Raw genomic sequence first — 25,585 nt, forward strand, 5'->3', positions numbered from 1 at the left:
AGATCCTGGCTACACCTGTTCCCAGAGGGTGGGGACACGTGTGCCCGGGCTCCCGGCAGCCAACACAGAGGCCACGTTCATCCTTCCTGGGTGGATACACCCTCTGAGTTGGGAAGACCATGTTGTCTCCAGGGCTCCAGCTGTCCAAGCCACCTCTCGGTGGAACACCAGCCCCGGGCTGACCACCTGTCATCCAAGCTCGTCCCCAGCACGTGGTGACGGTGTGGTCCAGGAGGATGGCCTGCCCTCAGCCCCTCCGGCTCCAGGTGGCCTGGCCAGGATGGTTCTTCCAGCCCCTCGCTGGCTATCAGGTTGGGCCTCACAAAAGCAAAAGTGAAACTCCACACACAAAAGCCACCCCCCGCCCAGCCCTACACCCAGTCACCCTCCCGTAAAAGGACACATGTATGGCAGTAGCAGCACCTGCTTTCAGCCTTTGACTCCTCAGGCAGCTGTCTAGGCCAGGGCCCCAAAACTGACGCCAAGAACCACCCACAGTCCCCTTTTGTGACACCTAAGCTATCTGTACATCACCTTGATATGCTTGTATGGCGGGGGCTTGCGCTCATTCTCCTGTGTTTCTCTGGCTTCCCTTTGAAGTTTGATTTCACGAAATCGAGCTTCAGCTTCCTGCAGTGCTAAAAAGTCAATAGGATGTGAGTGTGAGTAAGTGGTTTTGGTAAATTCAAGCTCTGCATCTCAGTGGCTGACCGCGGACCTCCACCTCACCGCTATGTGCGATATCCAGTGTCCACGGATTAGGGGGTATGAGAGACCATGCAGCACACTCGCTATCTGGGGAATGGTGCTCGGAGCACGCCCAGCTGGAAAGCCCTGGGCAGTGCTGTGTTGGCACCACCTGGCCACGAGGCAGGCCCCAGGACAGGTTTCTCTGGGTGAATGGTGCTATAGCTCCCCAACCTCCACTGGGATCTGATGCACAGAATCGGGCATCAGTCCTGGGAACATACTGTCTTAAGATAGAAAATGAACATGGAATTTCGCTCCTCTCAAGGAGCACATGGGCCCTGCAGAGTGAGTACTAGGCTCAGAAGAGCAGAGGAAACAACCACTGAGGTCTACCTGGAGGACATGATGTACACTGGGGCCACCTGACCTCAGGACCCCAGGAACAAGTCAGGAGACGGTGAGACCCTGACATCACACTCTCTAACTGCCTCCAACAACAGACGTGCTGAGCTACCTATCAACTTCAACATCTATCTCATTTAATGCCATGTACGGATCCTGTTCTGATGCCTCCCCTTTGTCCTCAGATCTGTGTGTGAGGATCCCCAGGAGAGAAGACGGCAGCCCCCGTGGCCCAGGGCAGCCCACCAAGCCTCCTGTGTAAGACTTGCTGGGGTAGGCCTGCTTTCCTTGGACTTACCAGGCATGCACCGAGTCTCCCTTCTGTCCCACTCACTCACGGCCCAGAGTAAATGCCACATCCTCCAGCGAAGCACTCGCCTTCCCATCCCGTCTGTCACCTGGATGACACTGTTCTTGTCCCTCTCTGTCTCACATCTGGGCTGTGAAGTCAGGGTGGACGCCTATCTACCTTCCCACACCTGGCACTTTGTGGGGCACCTGGTCTACATCTCCATCATATATAAAGGCAAGCTCTGAGAAATTTCTATAGATCATCACTAAAACTAACTTCTTCACACAAGTTTCAATGCATTTTAGAGAAATTAATCACAAACTGATGTTTTAATAAAGGTTACTACACAGTGTCTTTTAACTTGTGCCTCAATCTGTGAACCTTCCTCTAATTGGAGGTACAACTCAGATCATGGATTAGCTGAAGGCCCCCCACTTCCAAGAATGGTTTTCATGCATCGGGAAATGTCCGTACCGTTTTTGAAGACTCTTCCGATCCCTCTGACCCCCTGGTAGCGGCTGCCCCGGTCCCCCTCCATGTACGGGAACACTCGCGCCTGATGCGTCCAGTAATAATCTTTAGACCCAAAGAAAAACACAGGGAACTCTCCAATCTCGTGCTTCAGGTTCTGAATATTTGGGGGGACATTTTTGGGATGGCAAACTTCTGCCGGCCACCATCTATTATAAATATTAAAAACAGGATTCACAGACTCTTCAGACAGAGTGACAACCATTCAGCGCTTTCAGTCCTGCAAAGTGAAAAGAACACATGTGAACGCGGAGGCGGGCAGGCTCAGGGCTTGACTTCTCGCACCTGTAGTTGCCGAGCTTCACCCAGATGATGTCCTGGAAGTGCAGCCTCTTCCCTGCCCGGCAGTCATTGCAGAACCAGCTGCCATCAGGCATGTCGATGTTCAGGCAGTCAGGGTGGAAGGCGGCTGGGCAGGACTCGCAGCATAGGAGGCTTCCCCCTGCAAGGGAGGGCGAGCTGGCTCAGACCGCCCCCATGGTTGATGGCGGCTCCTCACCTCATGCCAATGCATCAGCGAAACAGCAGCCAGCTGGCAACAAGCTCAAAAGAACCTTCTGGGGCGCCTGGCTGGCTCAGTAGGTGACATCTCCGACTCTGGATTTTGGCTCAGGTCATGATCTCGTGGGTCATGGGATTGAGCCCCATGGTGGGCTCCCTGCTCAGCAGATTGCTCCTCCCTCTCCCTCTGCACCCACCCCCCCCCCCCGCCAGCTCGTGCTCTCTAAAATAGATAAATCTTCTTTAAAAAAAAAAAAAAAAGCCCACTTTAGTGCCAACATGACTAACTTCCCCTAAGTCTGTGCACTTGTCACAGGTAATTCAGAAACATCATGGTGACACTGCATCTGACAACCCAGGAGACATCCTGAGTGTCAACACCCAAAGCTGGAGGAACACTGGAGCCCACCCTCCACTGTGGCCCCTGGGGTTACCTGCAAGAGCTGTGTGCTAAGAAGCCATGAGAAGCAGGGCTCCCTCACCATTCAAACTGATCCAACAGAATAATACTATTAAACACCCACCGGCAGCACGGCCCTCACCTTTGGAGCACACAAAACACCAGCTCACATTGACATGAGCATGATGTCTCTTCCCCTTGCGAGCAGTGAAATGGCCCGTGCAGATGATGCTGTTGGAAGCTATCACCGAGCAGCCAGCTGCCAGACAAGCATCCCCTCCATGATAGGCGACAGGGCAGCGGACACATCGCATCATTTTACCTGAAGGCAGAGAGACACATTTTACCTGAAGGCAGAGCTGTGGAAGGCCCAACAGTGAACAGGGCAACTTGAAACGACCAAGCCCCTACATGTTACAAAATTAATGCTGAAATAAACGAAGTATTTGATGAAAGAAAAAAAAAAAAACTAGATAAGGGAGCCTGGGTGGCTCAGTGGGTGAAGCGTTTGCCTTTAGCTCAGGTTGTGAACTCAGGGTCCTGGGATGGAGCCCCACATCGGGCACCCTGCTCTGAAGGAATCTGCTTCTCACTTTCCTTCACCCTCTCCCCCACTCATGCTCTCTCGCTCTCAAAATTAAAAAAAAAAATAATACAATAACTAGAGTTGGAAAAATATTTAATACATGTCACAAAAACACATTTCCTCAAGGCAAAGATGCCTCAAAACAATGTTTAAGAAAACAGCCAACTGCTTAAAACATCATACTGTGAAACAGGGTCTTAACTAAGGGTTTGTGAACCTGGGTGCTGCTGGCATGTTCAGCAGCATCTCAGGCTCTCTAAAATGCCAGCAGACGCCCCCGAGGTATCCTCAGACACGGCCAAATGTTCCCTCAAGGACAAAGTCACCCTTGGTTGATAACCACCAGGGTCAGGAAGTGTAGATAACCTGCCATCCCCAATCCTACATACCCAACATGAAACAACTTAATTTTAAAGTATTTTTCTTATATATGAAAGAGTATTAAAACCAGAATAGAATCTATCAAAATGCTTCAAAGGTGTCCCCCTCCTAAAATTAAGAGGCTTTAAGATGACATAGGTGGGCACCTGGGTGGCTCAGTCAGTGGAGCATCTGCCTTTGCTAAGTTCATGATTTCAGGGTCCTGGGATGGAGCTCCAAGACGGGCTCTCTGCTCATCAGGGAGCCTGCTTCTCCCTCTGCCCCTCTCACTTCCCGTTTGTGCTCTCAAATAAAAAAAATTTTTTTAAATGCCATTTAGGGCAGGAAGAAGGGAAAATGCAGGGCAGGGCAGATCCTCTGTCAAGAAAAACCCTCACCCAGCATGCATGACCTCAGTAACAGAAAGACAACCAAGCTGGCTGCCACACTGCCCCTCCCACATGAGTGCAACTGAGCCCGAGTGGAGCTCCAGGGCCGCGCCTGTACCTTTCGATGGTCTTGGGTTGGAAGGATTGGAAGCATGGCAGCTCACGCAGCTGTGGAGGGGGCAGCGGAAGCCTCGGCTCTCAAACACAGCCAGAGGGTACTTCCTCACGCAAGCTTCATGGTAAAACTTCCCACACTGCGATACGACACAGCGCTTCACATCTGTCTTGCTCTCCTTACACACAAAACATGAGTGAATCCCTAACAATCAGTAACAGAAAGGGGCAGAAAACAAGAATTACAAAGTTGCTCCTCAGCCTTTAAAGTCCAGCAGCTCTGTCAGAGGCAGCCAGAGTGCGAAGGCCTCGGTTCAATTTCTGACCTTGCTGACTAGTCCAGCCAAGGGTTACCTTGCTGTGAACTGGGCTCCAGCTTCCCCCAGAGGATAAGCCTGAGGAGGAAGCAGCCTAGGTAGGGATGCCCACTCGTATTAGCTGCAGGCTTGAAAGAAAGCATTGCCCCGGAAAGGCTTTTCCTCTTCCTCTGGAGGGCAGCTAACCAAGTATAGTGAGGAACAACTTATCATCACAGGCAGGTGGATGCCTCTAGAAATGAGGTGCTGTTGCATCAGATGGCCTTGGCCTGGGGTTGGAGGAACTCTCTGGAAGATTCCAGGTGTCTTGCTAACCTAGGACATGCTCCCCCAACAGCCAGGACACCCTCAGGTCTGACCACTGACAGGAGGAGCTGCATCCGAGTGAACTGTCTTCCCAGCAGCCCCCACACGGTGCTGGTGAGATCTGATGGCCACTCAGGCACCAGCATGGAGCTGTTCTTTCTGCTCAGGTTCACGCAATGTCTCTAAAGAAGTCCTGTGAACCTCAGTGTTCTGTGACTGACTAGGTTACCTGTCCTAGTAATGCCAGGCCCTCTGGTACTGTGGCACCCCATGCCAGCCGCCTCATGGGCAGAGCAGAGCTCAGGCCAGCCCACAAGGAGTGAGGCACAAGACTGGCAGGGAGGCAGTGTCCTCCACCAGAGTCTCAGGTCTCTAACAAATGCACACATCAGGACACGCTTGTGAAGGCAGGCCAACATCCTCTGCACAGGGGCCTCAGATGCTCACAGAGCTGCCTGTCTCAGGAAGTATGGTTTCAAAGCCACACCAGAACTTGCCTGAAGCACATTCGCTGCAAGTGAACCTCCCTTCTGGCCTCCGGGAAAGGCCAAGGCAAGCGAGGTGGAAAGCTCCACAGCAGGGGCCCTCACAGAGCACAAGACTGCCCGTCTTCTCACACAGCTGTGGGGCAGAGAGGGGACAGTGGTAAAGCAACACTTGGCACCAAAACCCAGAAGGACACACTCAGGAGGGTTAGAATCAGATGCAAAGATCAAGAAAATGTATACACATTTCCACCGCAAATCAAACTCATCTAGGCCCCCACAGGACATGGACTGGGCCCTTGCCACCTGCTGTGCCACCACCGGCCACGGTGCTGGCGGCAACACACCCAACTTCAGACACTTCAAGAAGTGTGCACATACAAGCATGGCTATAGGTTACATGGGACGGATGTGACATAAGAGACGGAGCCTGCAGAAGGACGCAGGACCCTCAGCAAGGCACCTAATCTGGTTTCTGCTGGCAATCCAATGCCTTCAAAATAAAAATCAGTGTGATGCCAGGTGCAGTCTGAGGGAAGAGTGATGATGTGGCCTGGGACAGGGACAAGGGACAAATTAAATGACCGCCTTCCCCTCACCTGACACACGTACTCCTTTTTGGCGGTTACTCCTCGCTCAGACTTCTTAGACGAGATGGACACTTCGGTCTGAGTTTCATCTGCGCTCTCATACGGGGACTCCAAGGGCTCGTCTCCTGGGCCATCTGACACCTGGAGATGGAGGAGGCGGACGACAGTTCACTAGTCGCAGAGCGTGGTGGCATCACGCGGCCCCCCCCCATGTCACCTCACACACAGGCCTTCTCAGAACCCGGCCCCAATGCCAGCTACTTGTCACAAACGTACAGTACTGTTTCTTGTGACAGCATAACTTGTCGCCTGAACTGTGTAGAAATTCAGAAATGGACTTTACCCTCCTTGATATTTAGTTACATTTCTGTAGAAGAGGCACAAAATTTCGTATCTCTCTGTGTTCCCAACAGAGGAAGGAACTTTACAAAAACCCAACTGGCTCAAGTATGTGACCTAACATGGGCTTTGGGACTAAAGAATCTTAACCTTTCTTACCCAATCTCTTAAGGTCCAACTATTTTAAAGTAGAAGATACAGATTAATACCTAATGAGTTAAAAAAAAAATACCTAATGAGTTTTTTAAAGCACCAAAGTGCAGCATCAAAGGGTAAGCCTTTGTACGGTGGTCTTGCTGACTCCCTGCTGCTGCTGTAGAGCCTGTGGGCTGTTCTGGAAGCGTGTCTGTGTGCCAGAGTGCTGACCCAATGTCAGTGCTCCAGAAGCATCACACTTGTAACTAACTGACCATTCTGTTCTCATCTTCCTCCCATTGCCTATTCTCCCTGGAGGGTTAAGTGGGAAAAGGCAAAATAAAACCTGCCGACTCTGTTAACATGTGAGTCTAAGAGAAAAGCCTGGGAGAAAAATGTGGAATCTTTGAGCAAATCGAAGGACCCCTCACTCCCACCCCGCTACCTCCCTGGTTGTATTTCATCTATCTCCTTCATCATCAGAGATCATCCTGCTCAGGCTAACCCTCTCCCTCCTCATGGCACACAACATTTTGCCTGAATTTGAGCAGCAATAATAAATCTCTATGTAGAAATCAATAAATCTTTAGTTAGAAAACTTTCTCATATACCAAATTCAAATTAAAAAGAAAACACCTAAAAACACATTTAGTGTTTATTTGATTTGGTTAATGAATGTTGAAAACTGAATTTTTCAACACAGCAAAAGTATAAACTACATTTCGTACACACCTTGATAATCGCAACAAGTGATCATGCTATAGGCCTGCTGTTTGCCAATGAACACAAAGCTAGAAATTAAGGTCGGGCCACACTTAAACAAAACAAAACAGAACAAACCCCACCAGCCAATCCACCCAATTCCAGGGTCTTATCAATGAACATCTTCCAGAGTCCCTGAGGTTATAGGGAGCAGTGGAAGAAAAACACCCAATGAGCACAGACTTAGAGCTGGTGCGAGCGGGCCAGTCTGGGAGGGGCGTGCGGCTCTGACTGGTGTGTGTAGCAGGGGCAACAGGTTCACTGGCCCACCGTTCCAGCCTCGCTGCTCTACGCCTGACATGCCCCTTAACGACAAAGTCTTCGGAGCAAGCAGCCTCTTAGACTTCATTTCCTCACCTTTTCCAGGAAGACGGAAAGAGCAGTGTGAATATACACTAGGTTACAGGGGCCTCGCGTGGCAAGGCTTCCCCCAGGCTGGCCAGAGGGAGCCCCTCCCTATCAGCTCACCTCCTACTTCTTTAACATTTAACGTCCAGAAAGAAGGCAATTTGAAAAACAACTCTGCATCCAAACCCCAATTTTAACACGTCCATGGGATCCGGAGTCACAGATGGGCCGGGGGAGGGGGGTGTTGCTGAGCACTCTGAGGCAGGACACTGCTGGGCGCTGGGGGATGCAGGGGGGCACAGGGGGGCAGAAAGAGCAGCCACACCCCTCCTAGCCCGGCCCCACTCAATGAGCAGCCCAAGGCTGACCCATCACGGAGGGACCAAGACCCAAAGAAGGGCCTTCAACATGGGCTCAGGGAAGAGCGCCCAGTGCCCGACCCACCAACCCATGCTCTTCCCTCAATGCAGCTGGAACAAACTGAAAGCTTTAAAAGAAAAAAAGAAAAAAAAAAAAAGAAAAACTGCATGGAGAGAAAGACAGAAAACACAGACCAGTCCTGGGTCAAAGAAAGGAACAGCACCTTTTATTTAAGATTTACAGAAAAAGTTAGCACGTTTCCACTTGGAGATATTTCCTAAATTAACAAAGTCTGTTTTGAGGAAATAAACACTGAATACATATTTTGAATGGAAATATAAATGTTAAAGACACACATGAGGCTTGTTTCCTGATCGGGGTCTGAGATACACATACAGAGTACAGACCTTACAATATTACAGTCCATGACACACATTGCAGGAGATCGCGACTTGCATCCCAGCAAACCCCTTCCCAGCGACCGGACAGACACCTAGCACACAGTCGGAGGGCTCCAACGGCTCTGTGCTCAGCAAACCGCCTGCACGAAGAGCCAGGTGCGCAGGGCGCCACACCAGCACGCCTCGCTCCAGCCGCAGGCTCCACGTGCACCAGCTGACCGTACTCACTCGGAGACGCCGTTTGGGAAAGCGACACATTCACCTGAATGGTCCCAACACAGTCCCAAATCTCAGTCTACGACATCTACGGTCTATTCCATATCCAGTAGGATGCATTTGGAAAAAGAACAATGTAGTAACTGAACGGACACAGACTCTGTCAAGAACTTTCCCGGCGCTTCCCGAATTCACCAAAGCCACGCTGGCAGCACAGATCTCCAAGCAGCTTAGTTCCTGACTTTTCAAAGTTTTCTTGAGTCTGAAAATACTTCCTCTACTCCCCACTCAGTATGTGATAGAATCGAATTGCCTATTTGCCTTAGAAATACATGACTTTATGGGCAGGGAAGGCTGTCTCCTTAACATGTATCACAGGAATTTTTCAAGAGGATATTAATGAACACATGGTAACCTAGTGAACATATTTGAACCGACTTCTAGAAACAGTGTAGCCATTTAGGGTGACTTATGCAGATCCCAGTCCTCTCTGCTGTGACGGGAAAGGGCCCCTATGCCTGGGATGGTGGTATACACAGTGATTGTAAAAATTTTTGACAAAACAAATCCCTTCACAAGTTGAATACCACATCGTTTTTGAAATACAATTACAGACCTTGAACAATAAATATTTCTATAAACCAACATTATTTTCATGTTTAAGTTACGCTTTTGTAAAGGAAGAAATAACTGTAAGTACTTTCACACAGTATTTTGGATTTACACATGATAAATATCCTGTGCTCAGCGGATTTAATGAGCTTAAAATCAAAAAGACTAATCTCAGACAGGTCCTCCAAGTTAACATCACAGTGAAATATTAAGAGTGGAATTAAAATAATTTTTAAATCAGTCATTCATCACCTAAAATACTACAGTTCAGAATAACTTTTATTTAAGTGGCCCTTCAAGATGACATAGACTAGAACCGTCCTAGCTGCCCCTAAATTCTAGGGCTAGGTCTGAGTCATTGAGAACACACAGATCTCCAGCTCACACACCATCTTTGTGCTTCACCTCCTAACCTGGGTGCTTCTGTGTCACCCCACAGCCCCAGAAGGCACCAGTGAGAGCCAAACGGCCATGGACACAGCATCGGCCATGCAGCTATGGCTCCAGATTCAAAGTCGGCCCTGATCATGGGTAAAATGAGTCTCTAAAATGTCCTATCATCCCAACTTTGTCCCAACTGTGTCCCTCAGCAGTGGCCGTCCCATAGAGAGTGGGCTGGGGAGGGCCTGGGTTGTGCCCTCCCTGTGTCAACTTGGAATAAGGAGCCAAGTCCCTACCTGCAGCTGAGCAACCCTCACCCCACACCTCAGTCATTCCTTAAAGGTACAACATGCCTGGATAGTCAGCATGCTTTAAAATCTATACCAAAAAAATTATATGCCAAAGCCCCACAGCTACGTGTCAGCCAGAAAAAGTTATAAAGTGGATCTAATATGTAACTCTCTAGTCACAAAGGTCTCTAACACGACGAGGCCTGTCGGGTTCTTAAAATGCTAACGAGGGAAACCCGCCCTCACTGATGAAAATGCCTGGAAGGGAGCATGCCCCTCCCCAGGGCAGCACAAGGAATACAATGAACATGATACATATCATCTTCTACCTGCCAAAGATGGCTGATTTTCCATCCATGGCAAGTAAATTAATGGTAGTTTCTAATACACTAGGTAAAACAGCAAAAAGAGTACTTAAAGGGATCAAAATCAGAGTCACTGACTAAAAATCCTAAAATATATAGGAGTCAATATATTCCTTAAAAAAAAAAAAGAAAAGAAAAGGAAGGAAAGAAAGAACTTTAACAGTCAACAAGAAGCCAATAACAGACTAGAGAGAGGATTCTGTGAGACCTTTCCTAATCAGATTCAATTCTGTTAGCAAAACACTACCATTCTGATTCACATTCTAAAAGATAAACAGCAGGCCTCAGCAATCACTTCCTCTGGGTAGAGGTTTTTAAAAACAGAGAGGATGGTTCTGACTGGAAAAGCCTGCACTAAGTAGAGCCCTTGCCAGGTCACACACAAAAGTCCACCTGAACCAGAACCACCTTTAAAATGAGTCAATGATCAAAAAGGGCTAGACATGATTGAGAAGCGTCAGGTCAGAAATCAAGTGAGAAAGGAAACCAGTACACTTCCCCAAGTACAGGTGTGTCTGCCCTTTCCAGCAAGAGCCCAGCCTCCCCTCCAGCTTGGCCACACACAGGGGCCTCTCAGTCACCAAGGAACCCCTCGCCGAGCCTCCCCTTTCTGCTGGACAGAGACCTTGACTTAGACAACGCATGTGCAATCACTGAAATAACCACATAAGACCACAGCTTGCCGTCTGCCACAGGAGGCCCCATGTTCACTCACCTCAGGCTGTGGCCAAGAACCCTCTTCAAGGGCATTTATCATTTTAATTTTATACTCAATCATGGGTGCATTTTTTGTTTGGGAACTAGATGCTGATTTACAATCTTAGTTTTATTCTTTTTTTGGGACACTGCTAAGACAGACCCTCCGTGGGTATTCGAGTCACAACCCCCAGGGCAAGCACTGCCTCTGCCCTCAAGTCCAGCCCTCCTCATGCACCTCTGGTCTCAAATCTCAGGCAAGCAGGTCAGGGCCAAAGAGACCCCTCAGCACATTGACCTTGTCACTAACAATTGGGGGTCCTCATGTCCTTCTGCATCCTTTCCTCTGATGCGTGCAGCTGCTAACATCCCCAATAACAGAAACCTCTAAACACAGCCACCTCCCTTATCCTGCCCCCAAACCCGGAATGCTTCATTTTAAACCTTTCTGGGCTTCGGCATGAACTTCCAGATAAAGCCTTGGACTTAGACACATCTAAAGCTGGGGGAACCTCACAGAGGGCACCTATGAGGAGGTGGGGTACACAGGACTCTCCCACGCACTGTGCAGAGCCATCCCTGGCTTTATGTTCATGAAACTGTTGTGCTTCCTTGTCATGAGATCTGGCCTAGATTTCTTGGTGGTTTTTTGGAGCATTCTCTTAAAAAACACGGGTTATCTTCCACTGGGAGACAGAAATATAACAGACACAAGGTATAGAGGGAGTACTGAGATGCTAATACACCTAAATTCATTACCAGCAGAGACAGACACTTAACTTGTGTACAAGCTCTAAAGAAAGGCCCACAGGGAGACAGAAGCCCCTAGCAAGTGGGTAAACAGCACAGGATCCCTACTGCCAACAGGCACACTCAGTCAGGGTACCACTCTATGACAATGGGCAACTCTGTTTCAGAACAGCTACAATCTAAACTTTTGTATATTCAAACAAGTTTCCACCTCTTGCGAATGCCTCACATTTTATACTAGAGAGTTCCTTCTCGTACCCACCTCCCCTCACCAGGCACAAATGCGGTGTGTGTATGGCAGATGGTTTGAAACAAGCAAATGGGATCGTTAAGTGGTTCTCTGTCAGTATAAGCAAAAGTCATCTCAACAACAGGCAGTTCAATGACAAGACTACAATGTATCAGTGTTATTCTGATCTCTTTAGGAAATGAGGGAATTCATATTAAATTAGTAGCAGAATGATTTTTTTGTACTCTTGGCAGACAAACTTACTTGCCCCTAAGCTCTTTCAAAATAGGAGCCCTTTTGACTCACCTTCAGGAAGCCATGGGCGGGCCCTCTCAGGAGCTCTGATCATCCACCAGCATTCCCCAGCAAGACCACTGCTGGCACTTGGAGAGGGACAGTTCTGCCGCATGTGGGACTGTCCCTCTCACTGCCTGCGCCTGGCCACCTTCCCAATATCCCCAACGGGGGGATAACGCCTCCCCATCCTTATCCCCAACCCATGCCCTCCTATGTCCTCAACTGATGCTAATTTTCTGCTGCTTAGTGGATAAAGCACCTACTCTCCAGCTGACTTCTAATGCACCTAACACATGCTGGTAGCTGGCCGGCTGCCCATTCAAAATCCGTCATGCTGTAATTTCAAATGCATTCTTGTCAAAACCTTTCAGGCTAGTCTCTACTGGGGGTGATCGTTTGTGGAACTGGGCCACTTTTACATGACCTTTTTTCACATTTTATATTTAATAATTAGTTTTCTGTGAACCCTACATTTACTCCTGAGCTTCTTCATGTCCTTTTGGAACAGCATGACTCAGGCCACCTCTGAGGCTGTGTATCCTATCAGCTCTGAGAAGAGCCACCCGACCAGCCCTCAGCCACAGGCTACTACCCTCAGGTGCTACTCAAACCAACCCAGTGTCTGCCACTTCTAGGTTTATTTTACCCCCACGTGCAGAATGCAGTCAAGAGGATTGCTTTTCATGCCAAAGCAAAATTTATACTTTTGGATAAAAATGGAATGATGATGATTTTATTATTTTTATTGTTATTAACCATTATTGTCACAATAGCGAACCACTGAGTCCTTGCAAGGCGCCAGGCACCCTAAGTGTTTTACATGCGTTACATTACTTAACGGTTTAGAACACAAGTATTAGTCAGAAACTTCCATGAAAGGTAGAACACATCTGAAGAGTCTGCTGGGAATGAACCGAGTGCTGTTAACATGGTAACGTGAACAGCACTCCTGCCTCCACGAGCTGAAGGGCGAGTGAGGCCTGCGCCTCACCATGCAAACATGCAGACACCCAGGGGTATGACACCAGGTGGTCACCCAAGACTTAGACATTTAATATGATGGCTGATGTCCTACAAAAGCAACTGATGAAGTGGTGATTGTAAATAACCTGATTATGGTATCCCTAAGATACCGGTCACTGAATCAAAAGAGTAGAGTTAAATGGCTCATAATGATACTGTAAATGATATTTTTTCCTACAAATTGCTGTATCTAGTGTCATAGTAAAACTGCTTAGTAAAAAAAGACAGAATCAAAACTCCTCCTGCCTTTTATGTTGGAAATGAGTTTAATATGTACAGTACTGAGTACATTCCATTGGCAATGGGAATTAGCTGACGAAGACTCCTTTTAAGTGTGTGCTGCTTGTTCTCTGTTTCTGAAGGTGCAGATGCCAGCATTTTTCAATAAAAACTCAGTAAGTCATGAACTAGGAGACAAGGGTGGCCTCTATCAAGACCAGCCCCTTCGGCGCAGAGTCCTTGTCGCAGGCCCAGGGGCAGCCCCAGGTGAAGGGCATCCCTTCAACGTGAAATCTACATGGATCGTTGCAATATGAGTGTGTTTCTATTATGAGATGAATGTGATCAGGTAAATGGCCTTGATTAGGTATCTTACCTTGGTCTTAAAATTTGTTATCTGTTTTCTTCATTGTATGTGTTAGTAATACCAGTAAAAACAGATTATCACACATCTTCCATAAAATGATTGTGATAGGAATGTCCCTTTAGTGTGTACGATGATACACCACCTGCAGCAGACATCCTGGAATATTACATCATTTTAAGTGCAGTACAGGGCAGCTGAGTTCAAATCCAACTTGGCTGATGTGGGCTCCCATAAAAGCTGTTACCAGTGAAGGCGAAAAAAATAAGAATTTGCTCTACTAAGGGAATAAGAAATGAAGTTACAAAACACTTAAATCACATTAATTCCTTCACAGGCCTTCGTCATGCACGTGTGTAATTTTAATCTATTCTCTTCATTAGCGTGATGTAGTACTACGAAAATAATTATTTCAATATAAATTTTATTTCTCACATATACCTTTTTTGAGAAGAATTTAAACCACAAATGACCTAAAATGTCTTGAAATACCAATTCAGTGAAAACTCCTGTGTCAGTCAAGGGTGTTTGTAAAAGCAGGACATACAAACATGCAGTGGGCACGTGCCCTGAATAAGGGACCAATCTGAACCCTAAACAGCAGCTCCCATGGTCACCTAACTCCCACCAGAACTGGACCAGTGGTTTACAGGACATTGCTCTATAACACTACACTTTGCCTCCTGTGCTAAAAGGCATTCAGCATGGTGTATACATTGTAAACACGTACTATGATGCAGTAGTGTTAACACATAATAGACAAAGCTTTTTGTTCGCCTAATAAAGTAGTTTTAATGAACACTAATGAAAGATTTATATAAGCCACATAAGAGTAGCCTGATGGATAAGGCCTAGTAATTTCAATGTTTTTATATAAGCAACAGAATACATACTATGGGATCTATGTATCACTCTCAAAATGCAGAATGGTGTATGATTTAATGTATTTAATATACAATATAAACATACTTAATAAACTATCCACTCTGAAGTTCTAAAGAATTAAAAATCAATTAAGTCTAATGATTATAAAATGCTTCCCAAGTTCAGAACAAATGTCTTACACAGGAAGTTCACACTCACCCTGGCCCTAGTGAATGTCAGACCACCAGGCCTGATCCACTTGCTCTAACCCCACCCTGGTTGTGTCCACCCTGGGCTGTGCTGCCCCAAATCCAAGCCTTTGGCTGGCATAGCTTCTGACCAGAAATAACAGAAAAGATTTGTTTTCAGCCTCAGTTTTTCCTTGCAACTGTATCTGACAACAGAGTATGTAAAAACTCAACCTGATAGTGGATCAAAATGCAATGAGAAGAAAACTCATTAAAAATTTATTTTAAATAAAAAAGCCGACTTTAGGCGAAAGGGTCTGTGGACCTGAATTGTTTTATTTTTAGTATTCTTCTTTAGAATTAATATCCTTATTTTAATTTTTCAGGATACTAATCATAAAAGGAAAAAAATGTGTATAAAATTTGTTTTTTCCATGTTTCAATAAGCCCTTGGAAGTTCAATGAAGAATTCTTACTGCATTTTCTTGAATGTGCCCACATGTAAGAAATGTTTAGTCACCTACACATACCAAACTATGAGAAAGCCCCAGTCCCATACATGTGAGCAGCTTCCCACCATAACTGGTGTGAGTCCCCAAAGAAAATCCCACTCAGAGCAGCTCTCGGGGGTTTGCACCCCTCAGATGGCCCAAGCCCCTGGCAGACACCCCGCGAGGGAAGGCCCGGCCCTCCTCTAAGAGGAGGAAGCAGCCGAGGCCGAGAGACAAGAGGGGCACCGCCAGGCCCCCAGCAGTGACTGTGGCAGATGGCAAGTCAGAAGTGCCACCTTCTTACCCAACAGAGTGAGGGTCTATCCATGCCCTGCCTGACTGCCTTGTTCAAAAAAGCCCAAGGTTAGCATCTCCTCATAAATACTCTAAAAACAGGACTCATGTCCACAATAAGAAAAAGAGGATCACAGGGAACAAAATAATAAGGAATTAAAACTTGAATATAAACTCCTTAGTCACTTGGGTGGTCAATAAAATTGGGACAAACTCCCTCTGGACAAAAGTGTCATGCTTGCATTCTGAGGCTGTTTTTTTGTTTTGTTTTTAGCATGGCAAAGACTTTATATTTGATGATGTCATGATACAATGAGGGTAAGAGCCTCAAGCAGCTATTATTCTGCTATTGCATATTTTGCATATACAGAAAACAGAGGAGTCGTATTACCATGGTGGTTCTGACTCACCTCCACATTCAAGTACCTAAGAATACGCCAGAATTTAAAGGACTAAGACCATGGAACGCATGAGAACATTCCTCCGTGAGCCTAGGTCCAAAAACCGCTGGAATCCGACATAGCGAGAGAGCCACCCTCCACCCCCCTAGGGACCAGAGTCAGCTCGAGTGACAGTGTCATGTTAGGATCAGAGCAGACTTCCTGGGATATGGAAAATTAATTACAATGTGAGGGGGATAGAGAACACAACATTTTAAAGACAAATTTCAAGAAAAACAATGAAACTACATCCAGACTAAAGTATATGCACGTACATTTATACATACACTGTGGGCATGTGTGTATATCTGTGGTGCTCAAATAGACTAAAATAGTGACTTTTTTTTTTCCATTCCATGACTTATACATAGTTTAAAGACTCTGAAACTCACCTACATTTGTGGAGAGGATACCAGTGTTATGTTTGTTAAGTCTGACTTTTGCTCATACTTCAACTTGGGCAACTAACTGGCCTTCATACGAACACCATGTCATCACTATCATTATTATTTTACCTCATTCTCAGTTAAGGATGCAGAAGGAGATGAACTTTTGCTAAAAGGAGTAGAAGACGCTGCTGTGGATGCCCGATTCCGCTTCTTCAGTGGTTTGCATGCATCTGACAGATGTTTCGTTGCTGTAAAACAATTTTGGTTTATAAAGTTTGAAATCTTAAACCCTCAATCTCTTAACTGCTTCAAAATTACCCCGTAATAAATGAAGTTCTAAAGATAAATTTCCTGGGCTCCTTTGTCATAGTAAAGGCTTAACTTTTTACTGTGAAAAAATCTGAATGGAAACAAAGGCAAACAGTTCAGTGAACGCCAGCAACCCCTGCCTGGCTGATCCCACATCCATTGACCTAGGGCCAACACAGCCCCATCCACACCTATGTTCACACCCCTCTGCCACACTCTTCTGCAGCAAATTCCAAACATCATTTCACTTGTAAAAAGTTCAGTACATATCGCTGAAACAACCTTTTAAATATAGCCACGAGACCACTATACCATTCTTAAAAGTAATCCTTTTATTTAGGAAATACCCACTCAATGTTCAAACTACTCACAACTGTCTTTCTTTTCATAGTCTATTTAACTGATTTCTGAAAACCAGCATAGCACTCATGCAAAATAAGGAAAATAAATCCATTTCCAACCCACACTCACTTCCCCCCTGAATGTTGTTTTCCTTTCTAATCAAGAGTTAGGAGGATGCTGGGGGGCTCAGTCAGTCAAAGCAGCCTACTCGTGATTTCGGCTCAGGTCAGGGTCTCAGGGTCATGAGATCAAGCCATGCCATGGGCTCCACATTCAGCAGGAAGTCAGCCTGAAGTTCTCTCCCCCCACCCCCCACCCCGCCTCTCCCTTCCCCTCTGCCCTTCTCCTACCTTCTTACTCTTAAAGAAACAAAAACAAAAAAGAGTTGGAGATGATAAGCTCTCTGTAATAAACTGTCAGACACTTCAAAAAGACAATGAGAAGGGAAAGGGAGCCTACTTCACCATTCGTTGCTTTGAAGCTAGGTTCTTCAACACGCAAAACAGAAATAACTAGTCATTACTTTTACTTTTAGAAAATATACATAAGCTGTGAGATACTCAAAAGTGATGGAATTTAGAGCAACAACTGGCACCATCAAGTGAGAAATCTGGATATTCTTCATTTAAATAACTTCTTTAGTATAATTTTAAACTGAAAATAAAGCCCAGTAGAAAAACAACTTCAATAAAACGTAGCTGAAGCACTGCAACCACTCACTCGTTCAGTCACACGAGAACCTCCCTCCCCGTTATTAGCTGTCAGCTCCCGCACCCTTCCCCAGCCCAGCTTCCTCTGCACATCCAGCCCAGCCCAGGTGCCTGGAAGAGCTGACAAGGAAGAAGCACTAACCACATTACCTGCCTGGCTCTTGAGTGAGGAGGCTGCCTCGATGGCCTTGCAGGAGCTTGTTCGGGCTGTCTTGTCATTGATCGTCTCTCTCTGTTATTAAATAAAAGAAAAAGGAGAAGAAAAGGAAGGGGGGAACCTCACGTGAACTAATACAGGTTGCTGAAACACTGCGACAGAAACATCTTCCTCTGGAAACATGTTCCATACATGCTATGAGCAGTGAGTCAGTCTCACACCTCTTCCACAGCTGGAAGGAGCTGGAAGGCTCTCCCCTGTACCTGCCCCATCCTCTGCTGGGACAGAGGAGCCAGTGGGGCTGTGCCAAGCAACAACTCATGTTGCTGAGACTCTTCACATGAGCTGCATTCAATATGCTACTCAAATTTCCCTCTGAATTCAAAGCAGAGTACGAAGTAGAAGAAATCAACCCTTCTGCTCTAGAGGCTGTTCAATCGACCTCAAGTGGAGCCCCAAGTCACTGCCAATATCACTGCTCTAAGTCCCCATGCTGAGGATTTCCAATTCGGAGATAAGGTCCAGACAAACCTCACAAAGATCATCAATAAAGCATGTTTCACAACTGAGGAAAACCACACACACAAGCACACACACACCCACACACACAAGAAGGGATCAGAAACATTTTGTCCAGTGCTCAGAATGTGAAGTAGTTGAATATAAACCTAAACCTGTCTTGATAGCCCTGGGGCAGCACTGCCTCATGGCCACCCCCCACCCTTTCCAGTCCCTGCACCCAAGCCCCATTCCCCAAGCTGCCCAGGGCTAGTGGAAGTAGTCACAAGACTGTGGACCAGGTAACAGGGGCACAGCACGTGGAATGGCACCTGACACATCAAAGTGCTCAATGCACATTAGGAAGTATATAGGATATGGCTTAATTAGGTTTATAAAAACTCAACCACTACTCTTTTTATTATGTGCAACTTCTACCTACCTACTACTTAATGTGAATTGAGATTTCAAATGTCTAGGGCCACACATTTTTTAAGATAAATACGAAATACAAACATTTCAAGGCAGTCAATGTCAGCCTGACTGCCAGCAAGGGACTGCTTTAATAATGGGCCTGAGCTGCCAGGTAACACCAATGTCAGTGATGCAAGGTGAATTTTACCTATCTCAGTGCTGGATACTTGATCACTAACAACTTCACCTGACAGGTGCCTTGGAAGGATGCTCTCTGGGCCAAAAAAATAGGGCAGGGCCTTGCCTACTGCCCTCAAGTGCACAACAGCCTTCAAGAGGTTAAGACAGATAATGTGATGGCCACACATTGACACTTTAACAATATGTGAATTCCTTTTTTTTTTTTTTTTTTTTTATGATAGTCACACACACAGAGAGGCAGAGGGAGAAGCAGGCTCCATGCACCGGGAGCCCGACATGGGATTCGATCCTGGGCCTCCAGGATCGCACCCTGGGCCAAAGGCAGCCGCCAAACCGCTGCGCCACCCAGGGATCCCCACAATATGTGAAATTTATCTTTCTATTCTTCAAAATAAAACAATGAAGAAAGGAACTTAATTTAGATTAGTAAAAGACAGTATACAAAGCTTCACTCAAAACTATAAATATACAACGACTCTATTAGAAATATTAAATAGCTATAAACTCAAACAAAAGATACAAGTTCTGTTTGAACTCTCAGTTCATGAAGAAGCTAATGGGTGTGTGAGGCAGTTTCGATAAATGGCACAGGGCCATAGAGTACCCAGGAAAGGGCTCACACTCTCCACACGCACAAGCGCCATAAGCCAGAGGGGACAATACACTGTCTGGCTGGATATGTGGACTTTGGCCCGTTTCACTCTCCTTCAGGCACCAGGCAAACTCTGCCCCTTGATACACAGTGGACTATGCTAGAACTAGAGGATGCTGGGGCTGGATCTTCTGAGCTATGTGGTCAAACAGGCCTACACAGCCTGCTTAGTACTCCCATTAAGTAAACAATAACATGAATTACTAATAAACTGAATGAATTCATAAAATCTATTTTCAATGCCATTAATGGATTCTGAAAAACTTTTTTACTGAAGTATAACATGTCTCTAATGGATTTTGATGTTTTCATGCCAATCCATTATTTACACACTGAATAATAGCCCTATAGACAAGGGCAATCTTTAGTATATATATTTCCATTAAATCTAAACATCAAACATTCAAAGTGTTTGGATGGGGTTTTTTTTGGATAGCCAAGCACCCACAGTTTGTGTTTAAGTCCCTGGCAGGTAAGAACTGGCTCTCTTCAGCAGCCTTCTCAGAGAGGTTTCAGGAGAGAAGCCAACCCTGCTGCATCTAAAACAACACCCATGAGCACCATCCACAGAGGAAGGCCTCCTGCCCACACACACCCCGACACCTGACCCCCGCCTAGCTCTCCCCCACTTCCCCTCCCCCGCCTGCATCCCAGAAGTCCCACAGCACACAGTCCTCAGGTCACAGCAGTCCTGGGGAACATCATTTACCTTCCGAAGACCGTGCTTGTCGGTCCTGAGTCTCTTCCTGGGTGCATCTTCGCCGTCAGCGTCTTCAGTAGGCTCCTGTGTCCTCTTTGTGTGGATTCTTTTTTTCCCATTGATGTTACCTTGGAATGGGAGATGGGGGAAACTTACATGAAAAACACTCCACAAGCCACCCTCCAAAGCAATGATAATCTAACCAGGGCATTCAGGTGCAAATCCAGCTGTGATGGGTTTCCTGCATCCTGTTGGGTTCCAGGGCCCTAGTATTACAGACCAAATCTCTTTGCATTTTGCAAATTAATTACATGGACCATTTCCTGTAACATCAAATTACTGGAAAATTCTTATCTAATCTATTATACTGGTATTTGTTATAATTATATTTTAATGTAGTGAAGCATTAAATATAACCTACAAGTTTACTAACATTCAAAGACCAGTGGAAGTGGAAAGTTATAAAGTGCACAGCTTGCTACATTTTATACATTTCCTGAAAGAGACATGTTAAGTGGGCAACACTCCTTTTTCAAAAAATTTTTAATTAATTAATTTTTTGCAACACTCCTTTTGTATCTGCAAATTAAGGGCTTTCTACATGTTGTTGAACTATGCCAGTTATTAGGTGTTTCAAGGAATATCAACTAATCCAAGACTTACTGTGTCCAAACAGTACCAACCTGGTAAACTAAGCTGTCTAGACAGGTGATTAATTTGAACACACCAATGTCTATTTCAAACACAAACCCAGTATTCTCATTTGCATGACTGTTTTACAGAGGTTTGTTCAGGGTTTGCCCTTGGACTGTTTGTCAAACATCTGGTGGGAGGGCAGTGTCATCCTCAAAGCTTACTAGGAGGTGCAAACCAGCCAGGAAATGTGGCATCCAACAGCGCCTCGGGAGGAGGTGCAGGTGGCCACACCCTGGTCACTCTGCCCCAGTGGACAGGTACACAGAGCATCATCACAGGCAGAGGCCTGATATTACCTGAGCAAACGAGCCCTGGCCCTCCCAACTGCCAATCTTAGAGTGATGTGGGCTGGCCCAAGAGCAGCCTTTACTAAGCTCCACAACACTGGAGGCTGGCCACAAAGGCATACCAGGAAGAGGCCTGCAGAGTAGTGGGGTCTGCTCAGTAGCTGACCAAGCAAACCAGCACAGGGCATGGCCAGCCTGACCTGCCAGTACCTCCTCAATCTGGTTTGTCCAACCTGGTCAGCACATGTCCACTGTGCTACAGACACCTGCTAGCAGCAACTGCCACCTGGCACCTCACCTCCACATGGGTGAGGTGATGTCACCGTCCTTTCCATAAGAATCTCCCCCCGTACCTGAAATAAGACAGCAGGCATTTCACACAGAAGTAAGCGATGTCTGAATTCCTTACACTTAGGCCATGGACAGCTGATGCCACCAACACAGCCCATCATCTTGGTTATCAGCACTGGTGGCCCCACAAGGACAACTAGAGGGCCTCCAGGATAAGCACACAGCTGACACACACAGGGCAGGAACCAACCCTATCCTCTTGTCTGCTACGTGCTCAGTAGCAGTCCAAAATGACATGTGACACACAATCACAGTTACACTCTCCAAGGATAGTTAAATCTTCAGGGAAACCTCATTCTTAAATAAGCTAGTCTTTGTAAAGGACCCACTCTTCTAGATTTAGCGCACTGATGAAGAATCAAGTGAGCTTTTGCCTTTTAAAGAAAATGCACAAATCCAGAACATCCTCACTATTCTAAATTATAGCATTTGCAATAAAGTGATGAACAAATCGAACAAACTTCAATATTAATATATTAGTTGATGTGCAGATCTAGAAAGCCCTAAAATCAAGATCATCTGTGAACAAAACAGAAAGATTATATAATCCGTGTGCAGACACAGTCAGATGTCCACAATGCTGGTCTAGAAGCACACAAGACAAACTGCAATTACTTCTGAGTCTTGGTTTCCTTTCAGTTGAGTCTTCAAACACTATGGCCTCTCCAAAACCCTTCAGTGGTGAACCCTGAGAGATACAGAATTGTTTTGTATTTTAAATTGATAACCAAATATATTTTTTACATTAGAAGTATCGTGACATGTGCGTACAAGCACACACGGAGGACAAATCTGACCGCTATCACAGGTTCTCCCCAGCTCACAGTATTAAGCCTCCCCTCTCTTTCCAGTGACTGAAGCAAAGTAGCATTTTTTGTTTTTTAAACTGAAGGCCTAACAAGAACCATAGGAGAGCCACATTTAAGGTTGGTTCTCAGTCACCTTCCACACCCTGTGAGCTCTAATGCAAACAGGCCAGGAATACCCCCACCAGGCCCAGAACCCCCCACCTGCAGAGGTGAACAAGCCCCTCCTGAGGTGTAGGCACAGTGCCTCCCAGCAGGGCAGCCTCACCCAGGGAACATAGGCCTGCAGTCCACTCTACCATGTCATGGAAGACTGGAGTCCTAGAGACCACATGGGCTCCCTTCCTTCTTGTGTCCTCCCTCACACCACCCCATCAGCTGCAGAGGCTAGAGTGCCTGCTCCACTGGGGCAGAAGAACAAGGGGCTCGCAGCCAGACAGAGGATCACACCCAACAGCTCTCATGACAAGGGAGAAAATGCAGACAGCAGAGGTTGCTTTATTGTGACCACGTGCACACTGGCTGTTGGTGTGAGCAGCATGGGTCAGAGCTGGGGAGAGTGGCCACACTTCCCAAGAGCTCCCAGATCAGAGCCCGGCTGGCTATACCATTACATCACTCTCTCTCTCTCTCTCTCTCTCTCTCACACACACACACACACACACACACACAGTGTCATAGCTACGCAAAGCACATGAGCACAGTATTATGGTATTACGTTTACCAGAGTCTTCTTCAGATTGGGAAGAGGCCACTAGGGCAAACTTTGTGTTATAGCGTGCTTTCTGTTTCTCGTTGAGCATGTCCCACTGGGATCCAAGCAGCTCTTCAATCTCCTCACCTGAGGCGTCTGGGTGCTCAGCAACAACCTGTGGACACAAGAAAGGTGGGTTCAGAAGGCCACAGACCTACAATTCACTTGGGATTTTGTTCTGCACAAAATCCAATGCACAGCCCTTGGGAACTCAGCATGTGATGTATTTATTCCCACATCATGGAACTATACCCCATAAAAGCTTCAAAGAAAATTAGTGATTATCTGATGCTGTAACCCTTGAAAACTCATAAATAAAAACAGTGTTGGTTTAAACAATTCAACTGTATTTATGTCAAGGCAGGAAATGATAAATGGTAAGAGGAAAAAATACACTTTTCCAAAATCACTAAATTATCAGTAGTAAGTTACAATTTTCTAGACCTCCTTGAAAAATCACTGGTAGGAGAGTGACATGGAAATGCTACCTGTCAACATGGGGGTGAAGTCCTGGTTTGGCTTTCTCATTGGCTGTAGCACACACAACCTCCCTCTCAGGTATGTGCTCTGAAAGGATGGTATGGGGGGGATCCAAGGTGCACACCATGACACGGCACAGGCCAGCTTGAAGAGACAAGCCCCCAGCACAGCCCTCCAGCCATGCTGGGGCTTCCAGCATCAGCACCTCAGAAACATGCTAGAAATGAGGACCTTAGGCTCAACCTTAGACCAACCAGGAACCTGCATTTTCCCAAGGCCCGTGGGCACCCTGGAGTCTGACTCATGGACCTACAGCCTTGGGTGCCCACTAACAGCCAGACAGGCTTTAAAACCTCTGGTGCTCTGGTCCCATCCAAGGCCAGTTCATTCTCTGGGCCTGGCATCAGTGTTTCCAAGATGCCCAGGGGCTCGTACGCATTCCCAAGCTTGAGAGCCTTTCATGGCAGGGGCACAGAGATGGACAGTTAGCTGGCCAAATATGCCCCACATCCCATTTTTGTGTGGTCTACAAATTAAGAATTGATTTTACATTTTTAAATGGTTGGAAAAAAGTCAGAATAATATTTCATAGCACACAGAAATTACAGGAAATTCAAACACCAGCGTTCATATAGTTTTATTAGAAACAGCCACAAGCATCACTTTACCTATTTTCTAGGGCTGTTCTCCTGCTATAATAGCAGATCTGAGTAACAGTGACACAGGCCTCAAGTGCCCTTGAGGCCCTTTCAAAAAAGGTTTACTGCCCAATTCGGAGCTCTAGCCAGCATGCTTAGGGGCCAGGCCCCAGTTTCACATGTGGCTCCTTCATGTGGCAGCTTTATGAACTTGGGTAAGTGAAGGTGTCTTCCTGTCTGTGATGTGAAGGTGCTAACTAACGCTTCACCTGGCAGTGATAAGGAATCAACAAGTTAATGCTGCTGGTCACTATTACCACGTAGATCCACCCACCACCTGCCCAACCAACATAAGTAACCTCTGCCTCAAAATGCAAACCCCTACTCACAACATGGTCACTGTAGACCATTCCCCTATACCTCATCGTGTCCTCCCCAGCCCTCATGAACACCAGCATACCACCAACTTCCACCCACCCTTGGGTCTCAGAGAACATGCATTTTCAAATGTGGGTGAATCATCCAGTCCTTCTATGTCCTACCACAACGACACCTTTTGCAACTGGAAATCCCACTCTGACCTCCAGCATTCTACTGGGTGTTCTCCTTGTGAACTGTCACCGTGCCTACCTTGCCCCTGCCTCAGCAGCTCTGGCCACATACAAATGCTTCCTCCGCTCATCTTGGGGCACCCTCACCTCTCAGCCCAGCAGAGTTCTGTCCTACCTATCCGTCCTTCATGAGAGGTGAGCTCACTAACCCAAACACTTCCAGCATCAAAGGTCTCAGACCTTCATGCAGCAAAGGTTTCTGTGCAGAGCTTCAAATTCACAGGACACTTGCCTTTTGGAACTCTCCACTTAGAGGTTCCTGAAGATTAGCATGAATATCTGTGGATCTACCCACCCCTGAGTACAATGTCCTTAATCAGAATGAAGCCTAGCAGTGTTCACAGCTGCTTCATCAAACAAGACTCCTGAATCCTCCTCGGGGACCCCTGCCCCCTTGTACCTAAATCCATGCCAGTTCCACTGATAAGCATCTTGCATTCACCTCATCTAGATGGCTATGGTTCCAGCATATGGCTCCTAGCCTTCAGTCTTATACACCTACTTGCTGACATTCCCACCCTGAAATGTCTTCCTCCTAGCAACCAGAGGGACCATTGCCTGAC

At 46.5% G+C, this 25,585-nt stretch overlaps 1 protein-coding gene across 1 annotated transcript in view; it reads right to left on the reverse strand.

Moving 5' to 3' along the window:
- NSD2 (nuclear receptor binding SET domain protein 2) overlaps window positions 1-25,585 on the reverse strand; it is a 60,351-nt gene that overhangs the window by 13,449 nt on the left and 21,317 nt on the right. The window contains 11 exon segments of the mRNA XM_072804286.1: window positions 535-638; window positions 1,859-2,064; window positions 2,201-2,357; window positions 2,959-3,138; window positions 4,270-4,470; window positions 5,386-5,509; window positions 5,973-6,104; window positions 16,543-16,664; window positions 17,928-18,009; window positions 20,409-20,527; window positions 23,264-23,408. Of these exon segments, the coding sequence (XP_072660387.1) occupies window positions 535-638; window positions 1,859-2,064; window positions 2,201-2,357; window positions 2,959-3,138; window positions 4,270-4,470; window positions 5,386-5,509; window positions 5,973-6,104; window positions 16,543-16,664; window positions 17,928-18,009; window positions 20,409-20,527; window positions 23,264-23,408 (1,572 nt within the window).

Source organism: Canis lupus, chromosome 2 (assembly GCF_048164855.1).
Source record: "Canis lupus baileyi chromosome 2, mCanLup2.hap1, whole genome shotgun sequence".
NCBI lineage: Eukaryota > Metazoa > Chordata > Mammalia > Carnivora > Canidae > Canis > Canis lupus.